The 27,212-nt window shown below is 49.8% G+C and overlaps 1 protein-coding gene across 1 annotated transcript; it reads left to right on the forward strand.

Moving 5' to 3' along the window:
- Positions 1-639: 639 nt before the first annotated feature.
- On the forward strand, positions 640-25,915 carry LOC135050361 (oocyte zinc finger protein XlCOF7.1-like). Its single transcript, XM_063956816.1, has 2 exons — positions 640-749; positions 23,044-25,915. The coding sequence occupies exon 2, from the start codon at positions 23,228-23,230 to the stop codon at positions 24,938-24,940; it is 1,713 nt and encodes a 570-aa protein (XP_063812886.1). The 5' UTR covers positions 640-749; positions 23,044-23,227; the 3' UTR covers positions 24,941-25,915.
- The last annotated feature ends 1,297 nt before the right edge of the window (positions 25,916-27,212 follow it).

A 27,212-nucleotide genomic window follows, 5' to 3' on the forward strand; every position in this document is an offset into this window, starting at 1 on the left:
TAGTCAAGATTGACTTGCCTGCACAGCCTATTTTTTCGTCCGATGCCGACCGCGCATCGGATCGGGATCGCAAGGTGACGGTCACCTTGCGATCTGCACTATCTTTTCTTCCGATTCTGACTATATAGTCAGAATCGGAAGAAAATATTGACCCGTGTGTACACACCTTAAGTCACTATTTTCCTGTATTATGCACTCTGTAATGGGGTGCAGCGGATCCCTTGTGGCGCCATATTATTATAATAACGTGTCTCCCCACACAGGGTTCTCCTTGTTTCGTGCGGTTTACAAATTCCAACCCCAGACTGACTAATGGGAGGAGATGCTGCACAATGGCGGCCTCCACTCACCCACATAGCACTGTGACAGGGGTGTATAGGCGCATTACACAGGCTGGTGCTATACTGGGCCCGGACACGGGGATCTGGCTCCGGGTCAGTGACGGACAATAAGCTGCTGCTGGGCAAGGGGGGGGCAGGCGGTGTGTGAGGGAGACGCTGTGTGTGAGCGGCCGCCGCCATTACTGCCGTACATGTGTCACCTGACCTGGTGACGTCAGGAGAGACCCCGAGGCCGCGGCGGGAATCCAATGCTGTGCGCCTCAGTGATAAGAGACAAAGCATCCACGTGACCCCGACTGGTCTCCGCCCCCTCCTCCGTGTAGTCGCGCAGTCTCCGCCTCCGCCGCGTGTGGTGCTCTTACTGACTGGCGTGGCGGCGCTGTGACACAGGAGGTGGCGGGGAGTGAGGTGAGCGCTGGGGACTGTATAGTGTGTGCGGGACCTCGGGTGTTCAGCGGGGCAGGCGGGGTTGCAGTGGCATCACAAGTTTATGTGTATCTGCACTGGGGGCATATCTGGCACTGTGGGGATATGTGTATCTGGCACTGGGGGTGTATAGCTGCACTGGGGGCATATCTGGCACTGTGGGGGGGGGCGGCGGTTATATGTATCTGCACTGGGGGCATGTGTATCTGGCACTGTGTGTATGGGGGGGTAATGTGTATCTGCACTGGGGGTGTATAGCTGCACTGGAGGAATATCTGGCACTGGGGGTGTATAGCTGCACTGGAGGAATATCTGGCACTGGGGGTGGATAGCTGCACTGGAGGAATATCTGGCACTGGGGGTGGATAGCTGCACTGGAGGAATATCTGGCACTGGGGGTGGATAGCTGCACTGGAGGAATATCTGGCACTGCGGGTGGATAGCTGCACTGGGGGCATATCTGGCACTGGGGGGTGTATAGCTGCACTGGGGGCATATCTGGCACTGGGGGTGTATAGCTGCACTGGAGGAATATCTGGCACTGGGGGTGGATAGCTGCACTGGGGGCATATCTGGCACTGTGGGGATATGTGTATCTGCACTGGGGGTGTATCTGCACTGGGGGCATATCTGGCACTGGGGGGTGTATAGCTGCACTGGGGGCATATCTGGCACTGGGGGGTGTATAGCTGCACTGGGGGGTGTATAGCTGCACTGGGGGCATATCTGGCACTGGGGGGTGTATAGCTGCACTGGGGGCATATCTGGCACTGGGGGGTGTATAGCTGCACTGGGGGCATATCTGGCACTGGGGGGGTGTATAGCTGCACTGGGGCATATCTGGCACTGGGGGGGAATAGCTGCACTGGGTGCATATCTGGTGGTGGGGGGGGGGGGGCGGTTATGTGTATCTGTACTGGGGGCATATCTGGCACTGTGGGGGGGGGTGGTAATGTGTATCTGCACCGGGGGCATATGTGGCACTGTGGAGATATGTGTATCTGGCACTGGGGGTGTATAGCTGCACTGGGGTCATATCTGGCGCTGGGGGTGTTGCGCAATGTGCCTTACTTACCAGGGGGGGCATATTTAGTCATGGGGACGTGTGTATCTGGCACTGTGGGGGCATGTGTAGCAGCACTGGGGGCATATCTGGCACTGTGGGGGCATGTGTATGCGCTGGGGGCATATCTGTCACTGTGGAAGGGCGGGGTGGTAATGTGTATCTGCACTGGGGGGCATATCTGGCACTGGGGGTGTATAGCTGCACTGGGGGCATATCTGGCACTGGGGGGGCGGTTATATGTATCTGCACTGGGGGCATATCTGGCACTGTGTGTATGGGGGGGTTATGTGTATCTGCACTGGGGGCATATCTGGCACTGTGTGTATTGGGGGGTTATGTGTATCTGCACTGGCGGTGTATATCTGGCCCTGTGGGGGGGGGGGGGTGTATATCTGGCCCTGTGGGGGGGGGGGTGTATATCTGGCCCTGTGGGGGGGGGGGGGGTGTATATCTGGCCCTGTGGGGGGGGGGTGTATATCTGGCCCAGTGGGGGGGGGGGTGTATATCTGGCCCTGTGGGGGGGGGGGGTGTATATCTGGCCCTGTGGGGGGGGGGGGGTTGTATATCTGGCCCTGTGGGGGGGGGGGGGGGTGTATATCTGGCCCTGTGGGGGGGGGGGGGGGTGTATATCTGGCCCTGTGGGGGGGGGGGGTGTATATCTGGCCCTGTGGGGGGGGGGGGGTGTATATCTGGCCCTGTGGGGGGGGGGGGTGTATATCTGGCCCTGTGGGGGGGGGGGGGTGTATATCTGGCCCTGTGGGGGGGGGGGGGTGTATATCTGGCCCTGTGGGGGGGGGTGTATATCTGGCCCTGGGGGTGGGGGGTGTATATCTGGCCCTGGGGGGGGGGGGGGGTGTATATCTGGCCCTGGGGGGGGGGGGGGGGGGTATCTGCACTGGGGGCATATCTGGCACTGTGGGGATGTGTGTATCTGGCACTGGGGGTGTATAGCTGCACTGGGGGGGTGGTGGCTATGTGTATCTGCACTGGGGGCATATCTGGCACTGTGGGGATGTGTATCTGGCAACGGGGGGCATTGCGCGATGTGCCCTACTTACCGGATGGGGGGGGGGGGGCATATTTTGTCATGGGGACGTGTGTATCTGGCACTGTGGGGGCATATATGGCACTGGGGGCATGTGTATCTGCACTGGGGGCATATCTGGCACTGTGGGGGCATGTGTATCTGCACTGGGGGCATATCTGGCACTGGGGATGTATAGCTGCACTGGGGGCATATCTGGTACTGGGGATGTATATCTGGCACTGGGGGCATATCTGGCACTGGGGGTGTATAGCGGCACTGGGGGCATATATGGCACTGGGGATGTATAGCTGCACTGGGAGCATATCTGGCACTGGGGATGTATAGCTGCACTGGGGGCATATATGGCACTGGGGATGTATAGCTGCACTGGGAGCATATCTGGCACTGGGGATGTATAGCTGCACTGGGAGCATATCTTGCACTGGGGATGTATAGCTGCACTGGGAGCATATCTTGCACTGGGGATGTATAGCTGCACTTGGGGCATATCTGGCACTGTGGGTGGGGGGGGGGGCGGTTATGTATATCTGCACTGGGGGCATATCTGGCACTGTGGGGATGTGTGTATAGCTGCACTGGGGGCATATCTGGCACTGGGGGGTGTATAGCTGCACTGGGGGTGTGGCCGGAGAGGCTCCAGGCCACGTGTAAAATGGCCGCGGCGGCACTGAAGGGGTTAACCCCTAGTGCCCGGCGCAATTAACCGGACAATGGGCGCTTTGTGCAATATTCAAAATGTATAGGGCGCCAGGTGTTTAGTAATGTTTTAAAAAAAAATGTAATTTTAAATGTGTGCCGTGGTCCCGGACCTCTCCGGAGACCACTGAAGTGAGGGCAGCCCCCAGCGCGCTGAGCAGAGTGTGCGCGCCGGGGGAGAGGGGGACTGCTGCAGCCGGGAGATCAGCTCCCGCTGCAGCCATCGGGTGTGCGCCGCCGGAGTCCGGGAGCTCCGCTCCCGGCAGCGGTAAGTACAGCCCCCGGCGTACTGAGCTGTGTGTGCGCTGCGGGGGGAGGGAGAGGGTGAGCCGCTGCAAGTGGGAGCTCAGCTCCCGCTGCAGCGCGCTCCGTGGTTGCCTCTGCTGGCGGGGCCTCAGCCCATCAGAGGTGGTCAGCTGCGGCAGCCGGGAAGAACGTCTCTGGCTGCTGGGCGGAAAGGGTGGGGGGGGGGGTGCGTCGCAGCCCGGCTCCCTGCCGGATGCTGCGGCGAGGGCACCAGATCTTAGCGCCGCTTACAGGGGAACGGGCTAGCCGGCCCCCTGCGCGGCGAGGCCACCAGAGTGCGCCGCTCATGGGGTACCGGGCTAGCCGGCTCCCTAGCGGCGGGGGGATGATTAGGTTGGTAAGTGCTGGGGTCCGGCACCATGCTGCAACAGAGACAGAGCCACAGCGGCCGGGACAAGTGTCCTGGGCCGCCGGGCTTCGGATCAGGGGGGTGTGCCGCTCCGTGCGGTGAGGCCACAAAGTGAGTGCCCCACTGGGGGGACAGGGAAAGCCAGCTCCCTGGACCCCAGTGGCAGGCAGACAGGCTGGAGGATGGGGGAAGCCAGCCCCATACCTCCAGCACAGACAGAGTCCTAGCAGCCAGGCTGCAGGACTAGGGGACAGTATGTAGAAAAACAAAGACATTGGGGTAAATTTACTAACATTCGTAATTTTCGGGAAAAGGTCAAAGTTCAATCACGAATGACATCGAAAGTGTAAAACTGCAACTTTTTGAATTGATTACGACTAATTTACTAAGCTGTCGTATTCGGGTTTTTCTTTTGTTCCGATGTCTGTCATTCGTTTTTTTTTGTTTTCTCTAACGTCCTAGTGGATGCTGGGGACTCCGTCAGGACCATGGGGAATAGCGGCTCCGCAGGAGACAGGGCACAAAAGCAAGCTTTTAGGATCACATGGTGTGTACTGGCTCCTCCCCCTATGACCCTCCTCCAAGCCTCAGTTAGGTTTTTGTGCCCGTCCGAGCAGGGTGCAATCTAGGTGGCTCTCCTAAAGAGCTGCTTAGAAAAAGTTTTTAGGTTTATTATTTTCAGTGAGTCCTGCTGGCAACAGGCTCACTGCATCGAGGGACTTAGGGGAGAGATTTTAAACTCACCTGCGTGCAGGATGGATTGGAGTCTTAGGCTACTGGACATAGCTTCAGAGGGAGTCGGAACACAGGTCATCCTGGGGTTCGTCCCGGAGCCGCGCCGCCGATCCCCCTTACAGATGCTGAAGATCGAGGGTCCGGAAACAGGCGGCAGAAGGCTCTTCAGCCTTCATGAAGGTAGCGCACATCACTGCAGCTGTGCGCCATTGTTGCTACACACTTCACACTGAACGGTCACGGAGGGTGCAGGGCGCTGCTGGGGGTGCCCTGGGCAGCAATATTTAATACCTTTGATGGCAAAGAATACATCACATATAGCCATTGAGGCTATATGTATGTATTTAACCCAGGCCAGATATCTCAAAACCCGGGAGAAAAGCCTGCCGAAAAGGGGGCGGGGCTTATTCTCCTCAGCACACAGCGCCATTTTCCTGCTCAGCTCCGCTGTGAGGAAGGCTCCCAGGACTCTCCCCTGCACTGCACTACAGAAACAGGGTAACAAAGAGAAGGGGGGCATATTTTGGCGATATTTATATATTTAAAGACATTTTATAGCGCTTTTGGTGTGTGCTGGCAAACTCTCCCTCTGTCTCCCCAAAGGGCTAGTGGGGTCCTGTCTTCGATAAGAGCATTCCCTGTGTGTCTGCTGTGTCGGTACGTGTGTGTCGACATGTATGAGGACGATGTTGGTGTGGAGGCGGAGCAATTGCCGGTAATGGTGATGTCACCCCCTAGGGAGTCGACACCGGAATGGATGGCTTTAATTATGGAATTACGTGATAATGTTAGTACATTACAAAAGTCAGTTGACGAAATGAGACGGCCGGAAAACCAGTTAGTACCTGCTCAGGCGTCTCAGACACCGTCAGGGGCTGTAAAACGTCCCTTACCTCAGTCAGTCGACACAGGTACCGACACAGATGAATCTAGTGTCGACGGTGAAGAAACAAACGTATTTTCCAATAGGGCCACACGTTATATGATCACGGCAATGAAGGAGGCTTTGCAGATCTCTGATACTGCAGGTACCTCAAAAAGGGGTATTATGTGGGGGGTGAAAAAAAACTACCTGTAGCTTTTCCAGAATCAGAGGAATTGAATGACGTGTGTGATGAAGCGTGGGTTAACCCAGATAGAAAACTGCTAATTTCTAAGAAGTTATTGGCATTATACCCTTTCCCACCAGAGGTTAGGGCGCGCTGGGAAACACCCCCTAGGGTGGATAAAGCGCTCACACGTTTATCAAAACAAGTGGCGTTGCCGTCTCCAGATACGGCCGCCCTCAAGGATCCAGCAGATAGGAGGCTGGAAACTACCCTGAAGAGTATATACACGCATACTGGTGTTATACTCCGACCAGCAATAGCCTCAGCCTGGATGTGCAGTGCTGGGGTAGTGTGGTTGGATTCCCTGACTGAAAATATTGATACCCTGGATAGGGACAGTATTTTATTGACTCTAGAGCAATTAAAGGATGCGTTTCTTTATATGCGAGATGCTCAGAGGGATGTTTGCACTCTGGCATCGAGAGTAAGTGCGATATCCATATCTGCCAGAAGAAGTTTATGGACGCGACAGTGGTCAGGTGATGCGGATTCCAAAAGGCATATGGAAGTATTGCCATATAAAGGAGAGGAATTATTTGGGGTTGGTCTATCGGATCTGGTGGCCACGGCAACTGCCGGCAAATCCACTTTTTTACCTCAGACCCCCTCCCAACATAAAAAGACACCGTCTTTTCAGCCGCAGTCCTTTCGCTCCTATAAAAACAAGCGGGCAAAAGGACAGTCTTATCTGCCACGAGGCAGAGGAAAGGGTAAGAGAGGGCAGCAAGCAGCCCCTGCCCAGGACCAGAAGCCCGCCCCGGGTTCTACAAAGCCATCAGCATGACGCTGGGGCTTTACAAGCGGACTCAGGAGCGGTGGGGGGTCGACTAAAGATTTTCAGCAATCAGTAAGCTCGCTCACAGGTAGATAGTATCTCAGGGTTACATGTTGGAATTCGAAAGATCTCCCCCTCGCCGTTTCCTAAAGTCTGCTTTACCAACATCTCCCTCAGAAAGGGCGACGGTATTGGAAGCCATTCACAAGCTGTATTCTCAGCAGGTGATAGTCAAGGTACCCCTCCTACAACAGGGAAAGGGGTATTATTCCACACTATTTGTGGTACCGAAGCCGGACGGTTCGGTAAGACCTATTCTAAATCTGAAATCCTTGAACCTGTACATACAGAAATTCAAGTTCAAGATGGAGTCACTCAGAGCAGTGATAGCGAATCTGGAAGAAGGGGACTTCATGGTGTCCCTGGACATAAAAGATGCTTATCTGCATGTCCCAATTTACCCCTCACACCAAGGGTATCTCAGGTTCGTGATACAAGACTGTCATTATCAGTTTCAAACGCTGCCGTTTGGTTTGTCCACGGCACCTCGGGTCTTTACCAAGGTAATGACCGAAATGATGGTTCTTCTACGAACAAAAGGCGTATTAATTATCCCTTACTTGGACGATCTCCTGATAAGGGCAAAGTCCAGAGAACAGCTGGAAGTCTGTGTAGCACTAACCCAAGTAGTGCTTCAACAACACGGGTGGATTCTGAATCTTCCAAAATCTCAATTGACCCCGACAACACGTCTGCTGTTCCTGGGAATGATTCTGGACACGGTTCAGAAAAAGGTGTTTCTCCCGGAGGAGAAAGCAAGGGAGTTATCCGAACTTGTCAGGAACCTCCTAAAACCAGGAAATGTGTCAGTACATCAATGCACAAGAGTCCTGGGAAAGATGGTGGCTTCTTACGAAGCAATTCCATTCGGCAGATTCCATGCACGAATATTTCAGTGGGATCTGCTGGACAAATGGTCCGGATCGCATCTGCACATGCATCAGCGGATAACACTGTCACCAAGGACAAGGTTGTCTCCTGTGGTGGTTGCAGAGTGCCCATCTGTTAGAGGGCCGCAGGTTCGGCATACAGGACTGGGTCCTGGTGACTACGGATGCCAGCCTACGGGGCTGGGGAGCAGTCACACAGGGAAGAAACTTCCAGGGTGTATGGTCAAACCTGGAGACGTCTCTTCACATAAATATACTGGAGCTAAGAGTGATCTACAATGCTCTAAGCTTGGCGAAACCGCTGCTTCAGGGTCAGCCGGTGTTGATCCAGTCGGACAACATCACGGCAGTCGCCCACGTAAACAGACAAGGCGGCACGAGAAGCAGAAGAGCAATGACAGAAGCTGCAAGGATTCTTCGCTGGGCGGAAAATCATGTGATAGCACTGTCAACAGTATTCATTCCGGGAGTGGACAACTGGGAAGCAGACTTCCTCAGCACGACCTCCACCCGGGAGAGTGGGGACTTCACCCAGAAGTCGTCCACATGATTAAAAAACTCGACAGGTATTGCGCCAGGTCAAGAGACCCTCAGGCAATAGTTGTAGACGCTCTGGTAACACCGTGGGTGTACCAGTCAGTGTATGTGTTCCCTCCTCTGCCTCTCATACCCAAGGTACTGAGATTGATAAGATGGAGAGGAGAAAGCACTATATTCGTGGCTCCGGATTGGCCAAGATGGACTTGGTAACCGGAACTTCAAGAGATGCTCACGGAGGATCCGTGGCCTCTACCTCTAAGAAGGGACCTGCTCCAGCAAGGACCCTGTCTGTTCCAAGACTTACCGCGGCTGCGTTTGACGGCATGGTGGTTGAACACCAGATCCTGAAGGAAAAAAGGCATTCCGGATGAAGTCATCCCTATCCTGATCAAAAGCCAGGAAGGATGTAACCGCAAAAACATTATCACCGCAATTGGCGAAAATATGTTGCGTAGTGCGAGGCCAGTAAGGCCCGACGGAGGAAATTCAACTGGGTAGATTCCTACATTTCCTGCAAACAGGAGTGTCTATGGGCCTGAAATTGGGGTCCATTAAGGTTCAGATTTCGGCCCTGTCAATTTTCTTCCAAAAAAGAACTAGCTTCAGTCCCTGAAGTTTAGACGTTTGTAAAAGGGGTACTGCATATACAGCCTCCTTTTGTGCCTCCAGTGGCACTTTGGGATCTCAATGTAGTTTGGGTTCCAAAAGTCACATGGGTTTGAACCACTTAAATCTGTGGAGTTAAAATATCTCACATGGAAAGTGGTCATGCTGTTGGCCCTGGCCTGGGCCAGGCGCGTGTCAGAATTGGCGGCTTTATCCTGTAAAAGCCCTTATCTGATTTTCCATTCGGACAGGGCGGAATTGAGGACTCGTCCTCAGTTTCTCCCTAAGGTGGTTCCAGCGTTTTCACCTGAACCAACCTATTGTGGTGCCTGCGGCTACTAGGGACTTGTTGCTGGATGTTGTCAGGGCCCTGAAAATATGTTTCCAGGACGGCTGGAGTCAGGAAATCTGACTCGCTGTTTATCCTGTATGCACCCAACAAGCTGGGTGCTCCTGCTTCTAAGCAGACTATTGCTCGTTGGATTTGTAGTACAATTCAGCTTGCACATTCTGTGGCAGGCCTGCCACAGCTAAAATCTGTAAAAGCCCGTTACACAAGGAAAGTGGGCTCATCTTGGGCGGCTGCCCGAGGGGTCTCGGCTTTACAACTTTGCCGAGCAGCTACTTGGTCAGGGGCAAACACGTTTGCTAAAATTCTACAAATTTGATACCCTGGCTGAGGAGGACCTGGAGTTCTCTCATTCGGTGCTGCAGAGTCATCCGCACTCTCCCGCCCGTTTGGGAGCTTTGGTATAATCCCCATGGTCCTGACGGAGTCCCCAGCATCCACTTAGGACGTTAGAGAAAATAAGAATTTACTTACCGATAATTCTATTTCTCGTAGTCCGTAGTGGATGCTGGGCGCCCATCCCAAGTGCGGATTGTCTGCAATACTTGTACATAGTTATTGTTACAAAAATCGGGTTTTTATTGTTGGGAGCCATCTTTTCAGAGGCTCCTCTGTTATCATACTGTTAACTGGGTTCAGATCACAAGTTATACGGTGTGATTGGTGTGGCTGGTATGAGTCTTACCCGGGATTCAAAATCCTTCCTTATTGTGTACGCTCGTCCGGGCACAGTATCCTAACTGAGGCTTGGAGGAGGGTCATAGGGGGAGGAGCCAGTGCACACCAGTCAGTCCTAAAGCTTTCTTTAGATGTGCCCAGTCTCCTGCGGAGCCGCTATTCCCCATGGTCCTTACGGAGTCCCCAGCATCCACTACGGACTATGAGAAATAGAATTATCGGTAAGTAAATTCTTATTATTGCGCCAGGTCAAGGGACCCTCAGGCGATAGCTGTGGACGCTCTAGTGACACCGTGGGTGTACCAGTCGGTTTATGTGTTCCCTCCTCTTCCTCTCATACCCAAGGTACTGAGGATAATAAGTAAAAGAGGAGTAAGGACTATACTCATCGTTTCGGACTGGCCAAGAAGAACTTGATACCCGTAACTTCAAGAAATGATCTCAGAGGACCCATGGCCTCTGCCACTCCGACAGGACCTGCTGCAGCAGGGGCCCTGTCTGTTCCAAGACTTACCGCGGCTGCGTTTGACGGCATGGCGGTTGAATACCGGATCCTAAGGGAAAAGGGCATTCCGGATGAACTCATTCCTACGGTGATTAAAGCTAGGAAGGACGTGACAGCAAAACATTATCACCGCATATGGCGAAAATATGTTGCTTGGTGTGAGGCCAGAAAGGCCCCAACACTGGAATTTCAGCTAGGTCGATTTCTGCACTTCCTACAGTCAGGAGTGACTATGGGCCTAAAATTGGGATCCATAAAAGTCCAGATCTCGGCCTTGTCTATTTTTCTTTCAAAAAGAACTGGCTTCACTACCTGAAGTTCAGACGTTTGTTAAGGGTGTGTTGCATATTCAGCCCCCGTTTGTGCCTCCAGTGGCACCTTGGGATCTCAACGTTGTGTTGGATTTCCTAAAATCACATTGGTTTGAGCCATTTAAGACCGTGGAGTTAAAATATCTCACGTGGAAGGTGGTCATGCTGTTGGCCTTGGCTTCGGCCAGGCGGGTGTCAGAATTGGTGGCTTTGTCGTGTAAAAGCCCATATCTGATTTTCCATATGGACAGGGCAGAATTGAGGACTCGTCCCCAATTTCTTCCTAAGGTGGTATCAGCGTTTCATTTGAACCAACCTATTGTGGTGCCTGCGGCTACTCGAGACTTGGAGGATTCCAAGTTGCTGGACGTAGTCCGGGCCCTGAAAATATATATTTCCAGGACGGCTGGAGTCAGAAAAACTGACTCGCTATTTATCCTGCATGCACCCAACAAGCTGGGTGCTCCTGCTTCAAAGCAGACTATTGCTCGCTGGATCTGTAGCACGATTCAGCTTGCTCATTCTGCGGCTGGACTGCCGCATCCTAAATCAGTAAAAGCCCATTCCACGAGGAAGGTGGGCTCTTCTTGGGCGCCTGCCCGAGGGGTCTCGGCTTAGCAACTTTGCCGAGCTGCTACTTGGTCGGGTTCAAACACTTTTTTGCAAAATTCTACAAGTTTGATACCCTGGCTGAGGAGGACCTTGAGTTTGCTCAATCGGTGCTGCAGAGTCATCTGCACTCTCCCGCCCGTTTGGAAGCTTTGGTATAATCCCCATGGTCCTTACGGAGTACCCAGCATCCACTAGGACGTCGGAGAAAACAAGAATTTACTCACCGGTAATTCTATTTCTTGTAGTCCGTAGTGGATGCTGGGAGCCCGTCCCAAGTGCGGACTCTCTGCAAAAATGTATATAGTTATTGCTTAACTAAAGGGTTATTGTTTTGAGCCATCTGTTAATGAGGCTCATTCTTGTTTTCATACTGTTAACTGGGTATGGTTATCACAAGTTGTACGGTGTGATTGGTGTGGCTGGTATGAGTTTTACCCGGGATTCCAAATCCTTTCCTAGTAATGTCAGCTCTTCCGGGCACAGTATCCTAACTGAGGTCTGGAGGCGGGGCATAGAGGGAGGAGCCAGTGCACACCAGATATAGTACCTAATCTTTCTTTTAAGAGTGCCCAGTCTCCTGCGGAGCCCGTCTATACTCCATGGTCCTTACGGAGTACCCAGCATCCACTACGGACTACGAGAAATAGAATTACCGGTGAGTAAATTCTTATTTTTAATATGTTCACAAAGATAAAAGATAAGATCAGGCCAATGTCTGGATAATCATAAGCCGTATTCTGGAGCACTCGGATATGGTCCAGCTGCAGACACGGACCACGATAGAACAGCGGTGGAGGTCCCTGATGTTCCCTGGCTTCTCTAGTCCCCGTCCGTTCTGGTCTGACGAAGAGAGAGAGCCCCTGAAACACATTACTGCTCTTGCTGCGATCACCGCCGCAGACCAGACCGGATGGGGACTCATTGATATGGGTTGATATGGCGTTAGCCGCTGACACTTCTCTTGTCGTGAGAGTGTGGTGTATGTGGCTACTAACCGTTGTCTCTTTTCCTGCTACTGCATTGGGCTGGTTAACTAAAACTGAGCTCCTGTGCTGGGAGGCGGGGTGATATAGGAGGCGGTGCTGTGCATTCTGGGAACAGTCAAAGCTTTGAGTCTGTTGGTGCCTCGGATCAAGATCCTACTCTACACCCCATTGTCTAGACTTGTGGAGCCCAGTGTACATCGCAGAAAGAGTTTTAACAAAGGTAAGTTCTTACCATAAAACTCATTTTCATGCTCGGTCCTTTCAACTGGATCTCCTGGACCACTGGTCGGGATCTCACCTACACATGCACCAGAAGATACGTCTGTCGCCGAAACCAAGGATTTCTCTGACGTCCTAGTGGATGCTGGGAACTCCGTAAGGACCATGGGGAATAGACGGGCTCCGCAGGAGACTGGGCACTCTAAGGAAAGATTTAGGACTATCTGGTGTGCACTGGCTCCTCCCCCTATGACCCTCCTCCAAGCCTCAGTTAGATTTCTGTGCCCGGCCGAGCTGGATGCACACTAGGGGCTCTCCTGAGCTCCTAGGTAGAAAGTATATGTTAGGTTTTTTATTTTCAGTGAGACCTGCTGGCAACAGGCTCACTGCATCGAGGGACTAAGGGGAGAAGAAGCGAACCTACCTAAGTGGTGGTAGCTTGGGCTTCTTAGGCTACTGGACACCATTAGCTCCAGAGGGATCGAACACAGGACCCGACCTCGTCGTCCGTTCCCGGAGCCGCGCCGCCGTCCCCCTTACAGAGCCAGAAGCAAGAAGGTCCGGAAAATCGGCGGCTGATGACTTCTGTCTTCTCCAAGGTAGCGCACAGCACTGCAGCTGTGCGCCATTGCTCCTCATGCACACCACACACTGCGGTCACTGATGGGTGCAGGGCGCTGGGGGGGGGGGGGGCGCCCTGAGCAGCAATACTGACACCTTGGCTGGCAAACTGGCACCATGTATAGCCCCAGAGGCTATATAGGTGCTTTTTAACCCCTGCCAGAATCCATTAAAAATGCGGGAGAAAAGTCAGCGAAAAAGGGGCGGGGCTATCTCCCTCAGCACACTGGCGCCATTTTTCCCTCACAGCTCCGCTGGAGGGAAGCTCCCTGGCTCTCCCCTGCAGTCAGTACACTACAGAAAGGGTTAAAAAGAGAGGGGGGGCACAATTTAGGCGCAGTATACAATATATATAGGCAGCTATAAGGGAAAACACTCTTTATAGGTGATATCCCTGTGATATATAGCGCCCTGGTGTGTGCTGGCATACTCTCCCTCTGTCTCCCCAAAGGGCTTTGTGGGGTCCTGTCCTCTGTCAGAGCATTCCCTGTGTGTGTGCTGTGTGTCGGTACGGCTGTGTCGACATGTATGAGGAGGATAATGATGTGGAGGCGGAGCGAATGCCTGTAAATGTGATGTCACCCCCTGCGGGGTCGACACCGGTGTGGTTGGACTTATGGAAGGATTACGTGAAAGTGTCAACTCCTTACACAAAAGGTCGACGACACAGAACAGCCGGCTACTCGGCTTGTGCCTGTTCCAGCGTCTCAAATGTCATGGGGGGCTTTAAAAACGCCCGCTACCTCAGATGGCAGACACAGATGTCGACACGGATACCGACTCCAGTGTCGACGACGATGAGACTAGTGTACCCTCTAAATAGGTCCACCCGTTACATGATTGAGGCAATGAAAAATGTATTACACATTTATGATAATACCCCAGGTACCACATAAAAGGGTATTATGTTTGGTGAGAGAAAACTACCAGTAGTTTTTCCTGCATCTGAGAAATTAAATGAGGTGTGTGAGGAAGCGTGGTCTTCCCCCGGTAAGAAATTGATCATTTCTAAACAGTTATTGGCAGCGTACCCTTTCCCGCCAGAGGATAGGTCACGTTGAGAAACTCCCCATAGGGTAGATACAGCGCTTACACGCTTATCAGAAAAGGTGGCACTACAGTCTCCGGATACGGCCGCCCTGAAGGAACCTGCTGATAGAAAGCAGGAGGTTACCCTAAAAGATATAGTCACACACTCGGGCATTATATTGCGACCAGCCATTGCTTCGGCATGGATGTACAGTGCTCCCGCTGCGTGGTCAGATTCCCTGTCGGAAAATAACTATGGATAGGGACAATATTTTGCTGACAATAGAGCATATAAAAGACGTGGTCTTATACATGCGTGATGCACAGAGGGATATTTGCCTGCTGGCATCAAAAATAAGCGCTAGGTCCATTGCCGCCAGAGGGGGGTTATGGACTCGGCAATGGTCAGGCGATGCCGACTCGAATCGGCACATGGAAGTTTGCCCTATAAGGCTACCCCACAACAAAAGAAAGCACCGTATCATCAAGTACAGTCCTTTCGGCCCCAGAAAAGCAAGGGGGCTAGAGGCTCATCCTTTCTGCCGAGAGGCAAAGGTAGAGGAAGAAGCTGCAGCACACAGCTAGTTCCCTAGAGCAGAAGTCCTCCCTGCGTCCGGTAAGTCCACAGCATGACGCTGGGGCTGCTCAGGCGGACCCGGGTACGGTGGGGGCCCGTCTCAGAAATTTCAGCGCCCAGTGGGCTCTCTCACATGGATCCCTGGGTCCTTCAAGTAGTATCTCAGGGGTACAGGCTGGACTTCGAGACGTTCTTCCCCCCCGCTGTTTCCTAAAATCTGCCTTACCGGCACCTCCCTCTGCCAGGGAGGCGGTGTTGGTGGCTATTCAACACTACAATCACAACAAGTGATTGTCAAGATGCCCCTCCTTCAGCAAGGAAGGGGTTACTATTCCACAATGGTTGTGGTACCGAAACAGAACGGTTCGGTGAGACCCATCTTAAAATTAAAATACTTGAACTTTTATATCAGGAGATTCAAGTTCAAGGTGGAATCGCTTAGGGCGGTTATTACGAGCCTGGATGAGGGGGATTACAGGGTCTCCCTGGACATCAAGGATGCGTACCTGCATGTCCCCATTTACCCTCCTCACCAGGAGTACCTCAGATGTGTGGTACAGGACTGTCACTATCCGTTCCAGACGCTGCCGTTGGAGTTGTCCACGGCACCGAAGGTCTTTACCAAGGTAATGGCCGAAATGATGATACTCCTTCGCAAGAAGGAAGTTTTTATTATCCCGTACTTGGACGATCTCCTGATAAAGGCGAGGTCCAAAGAACAGTTGGTAGTGGGGGTAGCACTCTCTCGGGAAGTGCTACAACAGCACGGCTGGATTCTCAATATTCCAAAGTCACAGCTGGTCCCGACGACACGTCTTCTGTTCCTGGGAATGATTCTGGACACAGACCAGAAAAGAGTGTTTCTTCCAGTGGAAAAAGCCGAGGAGTTGTCATCTCTAGTCAAAGACATCCTAAAACCAGGACAGGTGTCGGTACATCAATGCACACGAGTCCTGGGGAAAATGGTAGCTTCGTACGAAGCATAATTCCATTCGGAAGGTTCCACACAAGGACGTTCCTGTGGGACAAATGGTCCGGGTCCCATCTACAGATACAACAGCGGATAACCCTGTCAGCAAGAAACAGGGTGTCGCTGCTGTGGTGGCTGCAGAGGGCTCAGCTACTAGAGGGCCGCAGATTCGGAATACAGGACTGGGTCCTGGTGACCACGGATGCCAACCTTCGGGGCTGGGGTGCAGTCACACAGGGAAGAAATTTCCAAGGAGATTTCGCTTCACATAAATATTCTGGAGCTAAGGGCCATTTACAATGCCCTAAGCCAAGCAAGGCCCCTGCTTCAGAACCAGCCGGTACTGATCCAATCAGACAACATCACGGCGGTCGCCCATGTAAACAGACAGGGCGGCACAAGAAGCAGGATGGCGATGGCAGAAGCCACAAGGATTCTCCGATGGGCGACCTACACCCGGGAGAATGGGGACTTCATCCAGAAGTTTTCCAAATGCGGGTAAACCGTTGGGAATGACCACGGGTGGACATGATGGCGTCCCGCCTCAACAAAAAGTTGAAAAGATATTGCGCCAGGTCATGGGACCCTCAGGCGATCGCTGTGGACGCTCTAGTGACACCGGGGGTGTACCAGTCGGTTTATGTGTTTCCTCCTCTGCCTCTCATTCCCAAGGTACTGAGAATCATATGAAAGCGAGGAGTGGAAACTATACTCGTGGTTCCGGATTGGCCACGAAGAGCTTGGTACCTGGAACTTTAAGAGATGCTTGCAGAGGACCCTTGGCCTCTGCCGCTCAGACAAGACCTGCTGCAGCAGGGATCCTGTCTGTTCCAAGACTTACCGTGGCTACGTTTGACGGCATGGCTGTTGAACACCGGATCCTAATGGGCATTCCGGAGGAAGTCATCCCTACCCTGATCAAAGCCAGGAAGGATGTCACCGCAAAACGTTATCACCGCATTTGGCGAAAATATGTTGCATGGTGTGAGGCCAAGAAGGCCCCAGCGGAGGAATTTCAGCTGGGTCGATTCCTACAATTCCTGCAAGCAGGAGTGACGTTGGGCCTCAAATTGGGGTCCATCAAGGTCCAGATTTCGGCTCTGTCGATTTTCTTCCAGAAAGAACGGGCTTCACTGCCTGTTGTTCAAACTTTTGTCAAAGGAGTTCTGCATATTCAGCCTCCTTTTGTGCCCCAGTGGCACCTTGGGATCTAAATGTGGTTTTGGAATTCCTGAAATCACATTGGTTCGAGCCACTTAAGACTGTGAATTTAAAATATCTCACGTGGAAAGTGGTTCTGTTGTTGGCCCTGGCTTCGGCCAGGTGGGTATCAGAATTGGCGGCTTTGTCTTGTAAAAGTCCTTATCTGATTTTCCATATGGATAGGGCAGAGTTGAGGACTCGTCCTCAGTTTCTCCCGAAGGTGGTCTCAGCTTTTCACTTGAACCATCCTATTGTGGGCCTGCGGCTGGAGTTACTGGACGTAGTCAGGGCCCTGAAAATTTATGTTTCCAGGACGGCTGGAGTCAGAAAGACTGACTCGCTGTTTAGCCTGTATGCACCCAACAAGCTGGGTGCTCCTGCTTCTGAGCAGTCTATTGCGCGCTGGATTTGTAGCACTATTCAGCTGGCGCATTTCTGCGGTGGGATTACCGCAGCCTACATCAATAAAAGCCCATTCCACAAGGAAGGTGGGCTCATCTTGGGCGGCTGCCCGAGGGGTCTCGGCTTTACAACTTGGCCGAGCAGCTACTTGGTCAGGGGCAAACACGTTTGCAAAATTCTACAAAATTGATACCCTGGCTGAGGAGAACCTGGTGTTCTCTCATTCGGTGCTGCAGAGTCATCCGCACTCTCCCGCCCGTTTGAGGGCTTTGGTATAATCCCCACGGTCCTTACGGAGTCCCCAGCATCCACTAGGACGTCAGAGAAAATAAGAATTTACTCACCGGTAATTCTATTTCTCGTAGTCCGTAGTGGATGCTGGGCGCCCATCCCAAGTGCGGATTGTCTGCAATACTTGTACATAGTTATTGTTACAAAAATCGGTTTGTTATTGCGAGCCATCTATTCAGAGGCTCCATTGTTATCATACTGTTAACCGGGGTTCCTATCACGTGTTATATGGTGTGATTGGTGTGGCTGGTATGAGTCTTACCCGGGATTCAAAATCCTTCCTTATTGTGTCAGCTCTTCCGGGCACAGTTCCTAACTGAGGCTTGGAGGAGGGTCATAGGGGGAGGAGCCAGTGCACACCAGATAGTCCTATATCTTTCTTTAGAGTGCCCAGTCTCCTGCGGAGCCCGTCTATTCCCCATGGTCCTTACGGAGTCCCCAGCATCCACTACGGACTATGAGAAATAGAATTACCGGTGAGTAAATTCTTATTTTCACTCCCCTGGTGGCTGCAACTGCCTCACTTTCTGGAGGGCCGAAGATTCGAGGTTAGGACTGGATCCTTCTAACCACGGATGCATGTCTCTCAGGTTGGGGAGCAGTCACTCTAGGGAAAACCTTCCAAGGAGGGTGATCAAGTCAGGAATCCCTTCCAATAAACATCCTTGAGCTAAGAGCCGTGTACAACGTCCTACTTCAAGCAGCACACCTTCTACAGGATCGGGCTGCTCAGGTGCAGTCGGACAACGTGACCACAGTGTCCTGCATAAACAGGCAAGGCGGAACGAAGAGCAGGGCTGCAATGTCAGTGGTGACAAGAATCCTTCTCTGGGCAGAAAGATATGTGGTGGCGATGTCTGCAATCTTCATTCTGGGAGTGGACAACTGGGAAGCAGACTTCCTCAGCAGACATGATCTCCATCTAGACATGATGGCCTCCCGCCTCAACAAGAAGCTGCGGAGGTACTGTTCCAGGTCGAGAGACCCACAAGCAGTGGCGATGGATGCACTAGTAACACTGTGGGTGTTCCAGTCAGTGTATGTGTTCCCTCTACTTCCTTTCATTCCAAGAGTTCTACAGCTTGTAAGAAGAAAAAAGGTTCTGGCAATCCTCATTGCTCCAGACTGGCCAAGGAGGGCTTGGTACGTGGATCTGCTGGATCTACTGCTGGAAGATCCAAGGCCTCTGCCTCTTCGGGAGGATCTTCTAATACAGGTGCCGTTCGCTTATCAGGACTTGCCACGGCTGCGTTTTATGGCATGGCGGTTTAGCGCCAGATCTTAGCTCGGAAGGGTAACCAGAGAGCTGTTATTCCTACCCTGATACATGCTAGGAAGGGGGTAACGTCTAAACATTACCATCGCATTTGGAAAAAATGTGTCTTGGTATGAATTTAAGAGGTTTCCTGCGGTGGAGTTTCTCCTATTCCTGCAAGCAAGAGTGGATATGGGCCTGAGATTGGGATCCCTCAAGGTCCAGATTTCGGCTTTATCCATTTTCTTCCAGAAACAATTGGCTGTCCTCCCTGAGGTTTAGATCTTTTTGCAAGGGGTTCTGCACATCCAGCCTCCCTTTGTGGCGCCGACAGCCTGGGATTTGGACGTGGTGTTGCATTTCCAGCAATCGGATTGGTTTGAGCCTCTACAGGAGGTTGAGGTCAAGTTTCTCACGTGGAAGGCTGTCACTTTGTTGGCCTTAGCTTCTGCGCGACGTGTCAGAATTGGGGGCTTGGTTCTGTAAAAGTCCCTATTTCGTCTTCCATGAAGATAGGGCGGAACTCGGGACACGTCAACAATTCCTTCCTAAGGTTGTGTCGGCTTTTCATATCAATAAACCTATTGTGGTGCCAGTGGCTACTGACTCGTCAATTGCTTCAAAGGTCTTGGATGTTGTGAGGGCTTTGACTATCTATGTGAAGAGGACTGCTCGTCACAGAATATCGGACTCTGTTTGTCCTGTATGATCCCAAGAAAATTGGGTGTCCTGCTTCTAAGCAGACGATTTCTTGCTGGATCAGGTTCACCATCCAGCACGCATATTCTATGGCAGGATTGCTGTGTCCAAAATCTGTTAAGGCCCACTCTACTCGTAAAGTGGGTTCTTCCTGGGCGGCTGCCCGGGGTGTCTCGCTTTGCCGAGCGGCTACTTGGTCTGGGTCGAACACGTTTGCCAAGTTTTACAAGTTCGATACTTTGGCCTCTGATGACCTCAAGTTTGGTCAAGCAGTTCTGCAGGAGCCTGCGCGTGCTCTCGCCCGTTCTGGGTGCTTTGGTACATCCCCATGGTACTAATATGGCCCCCAGCATCCTCTAGGACGTAGGAGAAAATAGGATTTTATATACCTACCAGTAAATCATTTTTTCGTATCCGTAGAAGATGCTGGGCATGTGCCCAGCGCTGCGTTTACCTGCATTGGTTTTATAGTTCAGTACTGCCTGTTCCTAGGTAAGTTCTGCGTTATTTACTGTTTCAGCTGTTGCTGAGTTTTCAGGCCAGTTGGCCGGATTTGCCTTGTTTGTGTGAGCTGGTATGAATCTCGCCACTATCTGTGTAATTCCTTCTCTAGAAGTATGTTATCTCGGGCACAGTTTCTAGAATGAGTCTGTTAGGAGTGGCATAGAGGGATGAGCCAGCCCACACTGTTAAACTCTTAAAGTGCCAATGGCTCCTGGTGGACCCGGTCTATATCCCATGGTACTAATATGGATCCCAGCATCCTCTACGGACTACAAGAAAAGGATTTACCGGTAGGTAATTTAAAATCCTATTTTTTAAGTGTTTGTTGGTAAAAATGCATTGGTGCAGCTGTGCATAAAAAAACTACAGAAATTCAGATGCAAGTATTTGTTGGTTAAATGGCTGGTTTTTGAAGGTAGTTCCGTGCAATTTAATCTTGTGCAACAATCAGGCGGTGAGGTATATATAGAGTAAGTGACTCACATTTGTTATTATTTCTTCAGTTTTCTATGTTTTGTTGGATTGGTATGTTTCGGTTTTCCTTCTGTTTCTCTTCATTTGAACGCTGATGGAACGCTGCTGTTATGTGTCAGTTTTATCACTTTGATAAAAATGCACACTTCGAGAATAAATGCACGGCCAACCGGCTTTGCACAGCCTACAGGATAGAACTTAAGTAGAAAAATATTTCGCGTGGAAACCAATAATTGAAATCTCCAACCACACCCCACCCCCTAGAATGGCAGGCAGTAAATTACCTTACAAAAGCAAACAGGCATACCACATAGGGGTATATTCAATAAGAGTCTGGTCCATTCCGACATGCAGTTGTTGGTTCCGACAACCCCTATTCAAAAGAGTGGATTTGGCCGCTCCCGGTGGCTTGTCCTGTGCTGCTGTTGGCGGCGTCAGGGGAAGAGAGCTGCCAGCGGTGCCGGCCACCAGGAGGAGGTGAAGTATGCGGTGCCGGGAGCAGGTGATGTCTGTGGCGCAAGGGCGGGGGCTGAGTGGACGGGGGAGGAGATGATGGGGGGGAGCAGCGGCTGCAGCAGCGGAGGCTCGCGGCAGTGTCCACCCGGCCCTAGCAAGCGGGACGTCGCTTGCTGAAGCTGGGTGGCCGCTGCCGCTGTGTCCCTGCTCTCCCGTCTTCTGCTCTCAACTCACTCCTCTCAATCTGACTTTTTTAAAGTCGGATTGAGATTGTCGGAAACAGGGCTAAAACCTGTCTGGTTTGGCCTCTCTTCCGACGATGCACGCCAATCAACGTGCATTCCAACAGCATTCCAAGAAATCGGGTTTCCCGACTTGTTGGAATAAATGGGGCCGTAATGAATAGGTCAGAACCCCTTCCGACCGAAAACTGTCGGAAACTGCCACCTTTCCGACAGGTTTTGAGTATACCCCCCAGATAACAACTGGGTCCATATAATTCAAAACTAAAAAAAAGTACATCAGAATGCTATACTATGCAATAATGTTTCAATTTGCATTACCTGTCAATCTCAGCCTGGCCTATAGAAGTATAATGCAGCAGAATATGTTGGTTGTAGTTACCTAGCAATCTCAGCCTGGCCTCTAGAAGTATAATGCCGCAGAATATGTCGGTTGTAGTTACCTAGCAGTATCAGCCTGGCCTATAGAAGTATAATGCAGCAGAATATGTTGGTGGTTGTAATTACCTAGTAATATCAGCCTGGCCTATAGAAGTATAATGCAGCAGAAAATGTTGGTGGTTGTAGTTACCTTGCAATCTCAGCCTGGCCTTACCTAGCAGTATCAGCCTGGCCTATAGAAGTATAATGCAGCAGAAAATGTTGGTGGTTGTAGTTACCTTGCAATCTCAGCCTGGCCTATAGAAGTATAATGCAGCAGAATATGTTGGTGGTTGTAGTTACCTGTAGATGACAAGAAGAGAAGAGATGTCAATTCTCAATCGATATTAGCTGAAGATAAATTAACGCTGATGGAGTGCTGCTATTTGTCAATTTTATCACACTTTGAGAATAAATGTGCAGCCAACCGGCTTTGCACAGCCTACATACAGGATAATGTATGATCTGCACAATCTGTGGTCCGAGGATGAGGGTTATACAATTTTCAAAGAACATTAATAACCATTGTGTATTATATTAAATATTGGTATCTGCTGCTGGAAGGTAGAGGTCTCTGTTGTATATCTGACTGGAAAAGGGGATATAACAAATTGACAACATAAGTATAAAAATAATGGCCCTCATTCCGAGTTGATCGCTCGTTATTTTTCATCGCATCGCAGTGAAATTTCGCTTAGTGCGCATGCGCAATATTCGCACTGCGACTGCGCCAAGTAACTTTGCTATGAAGATAGGATTTTTACTCACGGCTTTTTCATCGCTCCGGCGATCGTAGTGTGATTGACAGGAAATGGGTGTTACTGGGCGGAAACAGGCAGTTTTATGGGCGTGTGGGAAAAAACGCTACCGTTTCCGGAAAAAACGCTACCGTTTCCGGAAAAAACGCAGGAGTGGCCGGAGAAAGGGGGGAGTGTCTGGGCGAATGCTGGGTGTGTTTATGACGTCAAACCAGGAACGACAAGCACTGAACTGATCGCAGATGCCGAGTAAGTCTGAAGCTACTCTGAAACTGCTAAGTAGTTTGTAATCGCAATATTGCGATTACATCGTTCGCAATTTTAAGATGCTAAGATTCACTCCCAGTAGGCGGCGGCTTAGCGTGTGCAACTCTGCTAAATTCGCCTTGCGAGCGATCAACTCGGAATGAGGGCCAATGATCAGTGACTTGTGCTATTTGTTATTGTATTGAAATATACATCATGTTCCTTATACAATATAACATTTGTACCATTAATGTAGTAACCTTTATGCTTTTACATAACTTTCTTTCAGGACAATTGAGCAGATTCCCCCACTAAGAATTTAAGAAAACATCGTGGAAAGGGACATTGTTCTCTGGTCAAGACAGCTAAAGATGTAATTTCTTCTTACACCTCTGGGGGAGTCACAGAAGCTATTCTCGTTATCTGGATAGAAAAAACATTAAACAGTTAATTTGTTTCTAATCTAATACAGGATGAGTCTGACCAGGGCAAAAACACATCTGTGCTCAGAGTGTGACAAAAGCTTTAGATGTAAATCAGAACTTCTCTTACATCAGAGGACTCACACAGGAGAGAAACCATTTAAATGTTCTGAATGCAGCAAGTGTTTTTCCCGTGAGTCGGTGCTTGTTACACATCAGAAGAGTCACACAGGAGAGAAACCATTTAAATGTTCTGAATGCAGCAAGTGTTTTTCCAATAAGTCAGCGCTTGTTATACATCAGAGGTGTCACACAGGAGAGAAACCATTTAAATGTTCTGAATGCAGCAAGTGTTTTCCCCTTAAGTCAGTGCTTGTTATGCATCAGAGGAGTCACACAGGAGAGAAACCATTTAAATGTTCTGAATGCAGCAAGTGTTTTTCCTATAAGTCAGCGCTGGTCGGTCATCAGAGGATTCACACAGGAGAAAAACCGTTTAAATGTTCTGAATGTAGTAAGAGTTTTTCCTTAAAGCAACACATTATTATACATCAGAGGAGTCACACAGGAGAGAAACTATTTAAATGCTCTGAATGCAGCAAGTGGTTTTCCTGTAAGTCAGCGCTGGTCATTCATCAGAGCAGTCATACAGGAGAGAAACCATTTAAATGTTCTGAATGCAGCAAGTGTTTTTCCGGTAAGTCACAGCTTGCCAGTCATCAGAGGAGTCACACAGGAGAGAAACCATATAAATGTTCTGAATGCAGCAAGTGTTTTTCCATTAAGTCACATCTTGTCATTCATCAGAGGAGTCACACAGGAGAGAAACCATTTAAATGTTCTGAATGCAGCAAGTGTTTTTCCGGTAAGTCACATCTTACCAGTCATCAGAGGAGTCACACAGGAGAGAAACCATATAAATGTTCTGAATGCAGCAAGTGTTTTTCCTGTAAGTCGCATCTTGTCAGTCATCAGAGGAGTCACACAGGAGAGAAACCATTTAAATGTTCTGAATGCAGCAAGTGTTTTCCCTATAAGTCAGCGCTGGTCAGTCATCAGAGAAGTCACACAGGAGAGAAACCATTTAAATGTTCTGAATGCAGCAAGTGTTTTTCCGGTAAGTCAGCGCTGGTCAGTCATCAGAGCAGTCACACAGGAGAGAAACCATTTAAATGTTCTGAATGCAGCAAGTGTTTTTCACAGAAGCCAGCGCTTGTTATACATCAGATGATTCACACAGGAGAGAAACCATTGAAATGTTCTGAATGCAGCAAGTGTTTTTCCTGTACGCCACATCTTATCAGTCATCAGAGGAGACACACAGGAGAGAAACCATTTAAATGTTCTGAATGCAGCAAGTGTTTTCCCCGCAAGTCAGCGCTTGTTGTACATCAGAGGAATCACACAGGAGAGAAACCATTGAAATGTTCTGAATGCAGCAAGTGTTTTTCCCAGAAGTCACATCTTATCAGTCATCAGAGGATTCACACAGGAGAGAAACCATTTAAATGTTCTGAATGCAGCAAGTGTTTTTCCGATAAGTCAGCGCTTGTTGTACATCAGAGGATTCACACAGGAGAGAAACCATTTAAATGTTCTGAATGCAGCAAGTGTTTTTCCGATAAGTCAAAGCTGGTCAGTCATCAGTGGCGTCACACAGGAGAGAAACTATTTAAATGTTCTGAATGCAGCAAGTGTTTTTCCCATAAGCCAGGGCTTGTTATACATCAGAGGAGTCATACAGGAGAGAAGCCATTTCAGTGATCTTAATGCAGCAAGTGGTTTACTGAGAAGGAAACACTTGTTAATCTCATGCGGAGTCATTCATGGCCTGAATGCAGCATGCATTTCTTCAGTAAGTTAACTTGTATCAATAGAATATGCATTATACAGTAGGGAGCCAATTTTTATTTTCTGAATGTCAAGTGTTTTCTGTACAGTAGATTAGTCTTGATAAAGGCAGGAGACGTCTGACAAGTGGGCTTAGAGGTATTTTCCTCTTGGGACAGTCAGGGGGAGCATACATCCCAACTTCTTGTAAAGTGAAATTGAGATACTGCCACGCTGAAGGTGCACGCTCCCAAAAAGGAAAGCAGTGAGTAAGAGGGGGGCCTCCCAACTTCCCTCCCACCATGGGCCACGTGACCTGCAGGTGGGACAGTATCCAAAATGGATATTTGGGAGGTACGTTTATGAACTAGAGCTGCAGTATAATAGATAATGGTGCTGCCATTACTGAGCTTTGTAATATGCAGCTGTTCTGCTCAATCAGTTGCTGGGACTAGTAGAGGAAGGAGCTGTCGATCATCTAGAGTTCCAGCAGCTTCTCCCAGTACTGAGATTCCTTCTATGACTTGCAGAGCTATGCGTACTGGATATTTCTACACAGTAACTAATCATCACAGCATTTGTTAGCTTTGCTAACACTAGATAGCTGACATCTGGTTTCTGTGGGTTACAACAAAACATTGCTTTTCACACCTGCTATTAAATAAGTACCAAGAAGAGCACATTGTGTAGCAGGCTATTAATAAAGACCATTCATAATAAATTCTTTTAAACTAGTGTCACAGTAAAAATATACACAATTTTAATTATGACAGTACATAGTAATCGAACTTAGACCTGTCCTGCATGCATACTGAAGAATCATGTTCAAATGTTATGTGTAATTATTTATGTAACAAGCAGCTGTCCCTGTAAACACTTGTTGAATAAAAACTGATCTGGGTAAAAGTCTGTTTTTGGTTGTAGAACTAAATCTTTTTTTATTTATTTTAAATAACTACATTTTTTACAGTTTAGTAGATTGAACCAGGAGAGATGGTTAGGGTTATATGTAACTGTTAGGTTTTCATGAAATTTGGCAAACAACAATAAAAGTACAAGGGTTTGCACAGTCAGAAAGAAAGAAATACTCTTCCTAGGGCTCTCTTATGGTTAAATGTAAAAAGTATCCTAAAATATAACTCTTGGTGATATACACTAAAACCACATTGAAGTATAAAAATCTGTACTTATAGTAAAGTTGTAATGGTTTTGCCTGTACATAATTTTTGCAGAGGAAACACAATTTTAACTCCCCCAGTAAAATCAATTCTTTGAAGTCCAGCTGGGGGATGCCATTACCTGTGGGTTATGCCTTAGGTGGGTTTGAAGGAGGCAGTCACTACCTAGTTCAGTGATGGCTAACCTTGACACTCCAGCTGTTGTTGAACTGCACATCCCAGCATGCCTGCATCAGTTTTAGCATTGCCAAATAAAACTAGCAGGGCTTTCTGGGATATGTAGTTCAACAGCAGCTGGAGTGTCGAGGTTCGCCATCACTGACCTAGTTCAAACTGACTTCCACCCCCTGTATAACACCTCCCCATAACCTGCATCCTCCGTCTAATGTTTAACCAAGCCTGGAGAAAAGCTCAAAAGAACTGAGAACCCAACTAATAGAAATTAATCTGAACTCAAACAAGGGAGGGATCTTGGCATCTCCCAGATGGACTTCAAGGAATTGATTTTACTGGTGCGTAAAAATCCTCACCAGGAGGGGGGCATCAGAAATGACTGCTCTCAAGATTTTCTGTTTTACACTTGCCTCACTACTGCCGAATGCTTGGAAACTAAAACGTAAATATATGTACGGAAGACCAGGTGGCTGTCTGCACAACTGTTCTACTGAGGCTCCATGTTGTACTGCCCAGGAAGCTCCGACCGCATGAGTCGAGTGGGCCAAGGATTGAGGCCTTAACTATCACATTGGAGGACACACAAGCCTGCCTAATGGCAGCTGTATCCCATCTTGCAATGGATCCTTTAGAGGCTGCCCAAACCTCTTTTTGGAGCATCAGTTAAGACTAACGGAATAGGTACATCGGAAAGATGCAGTACGTTCCACATAAATGCGTAAGGCACGAACCATGTCCAACAATCTTAACGGTGAGTCTTCATTGGCTGAAGCCTGCCGAAAAACTGGAAGGGCTATGTCCTGCTTAATGTGGAACGCTGAAACCACCTTTGGAAGATAGGTGTCGAAGTCAAA

Source organism: Pseudophryne corroboree, chromosome 2 (genome assembly GCF_028390025.1).
Source record: "Pseudophryne corroboree isolate aPseCor3 chromosome 2, aPseCor3.hap2, whole genome shotgun sequence".
In the NCBI taxonomy this organism is placed as follows: Eukaryota; Metazoa; Chordata; class Amphibia; order Anura; family Myobatrachidae; genus Pseudophryne; species Pseudophryne corroboree.

Coding starts and splice junctions, on each gene's coding strand:
- LOC135050361 (XM_063956816.1), top strand. CDS start 23,228: ATGAGTCTGACCAGGGCAAAAACACATCTGTGCTCAGAGTGTGACAAA.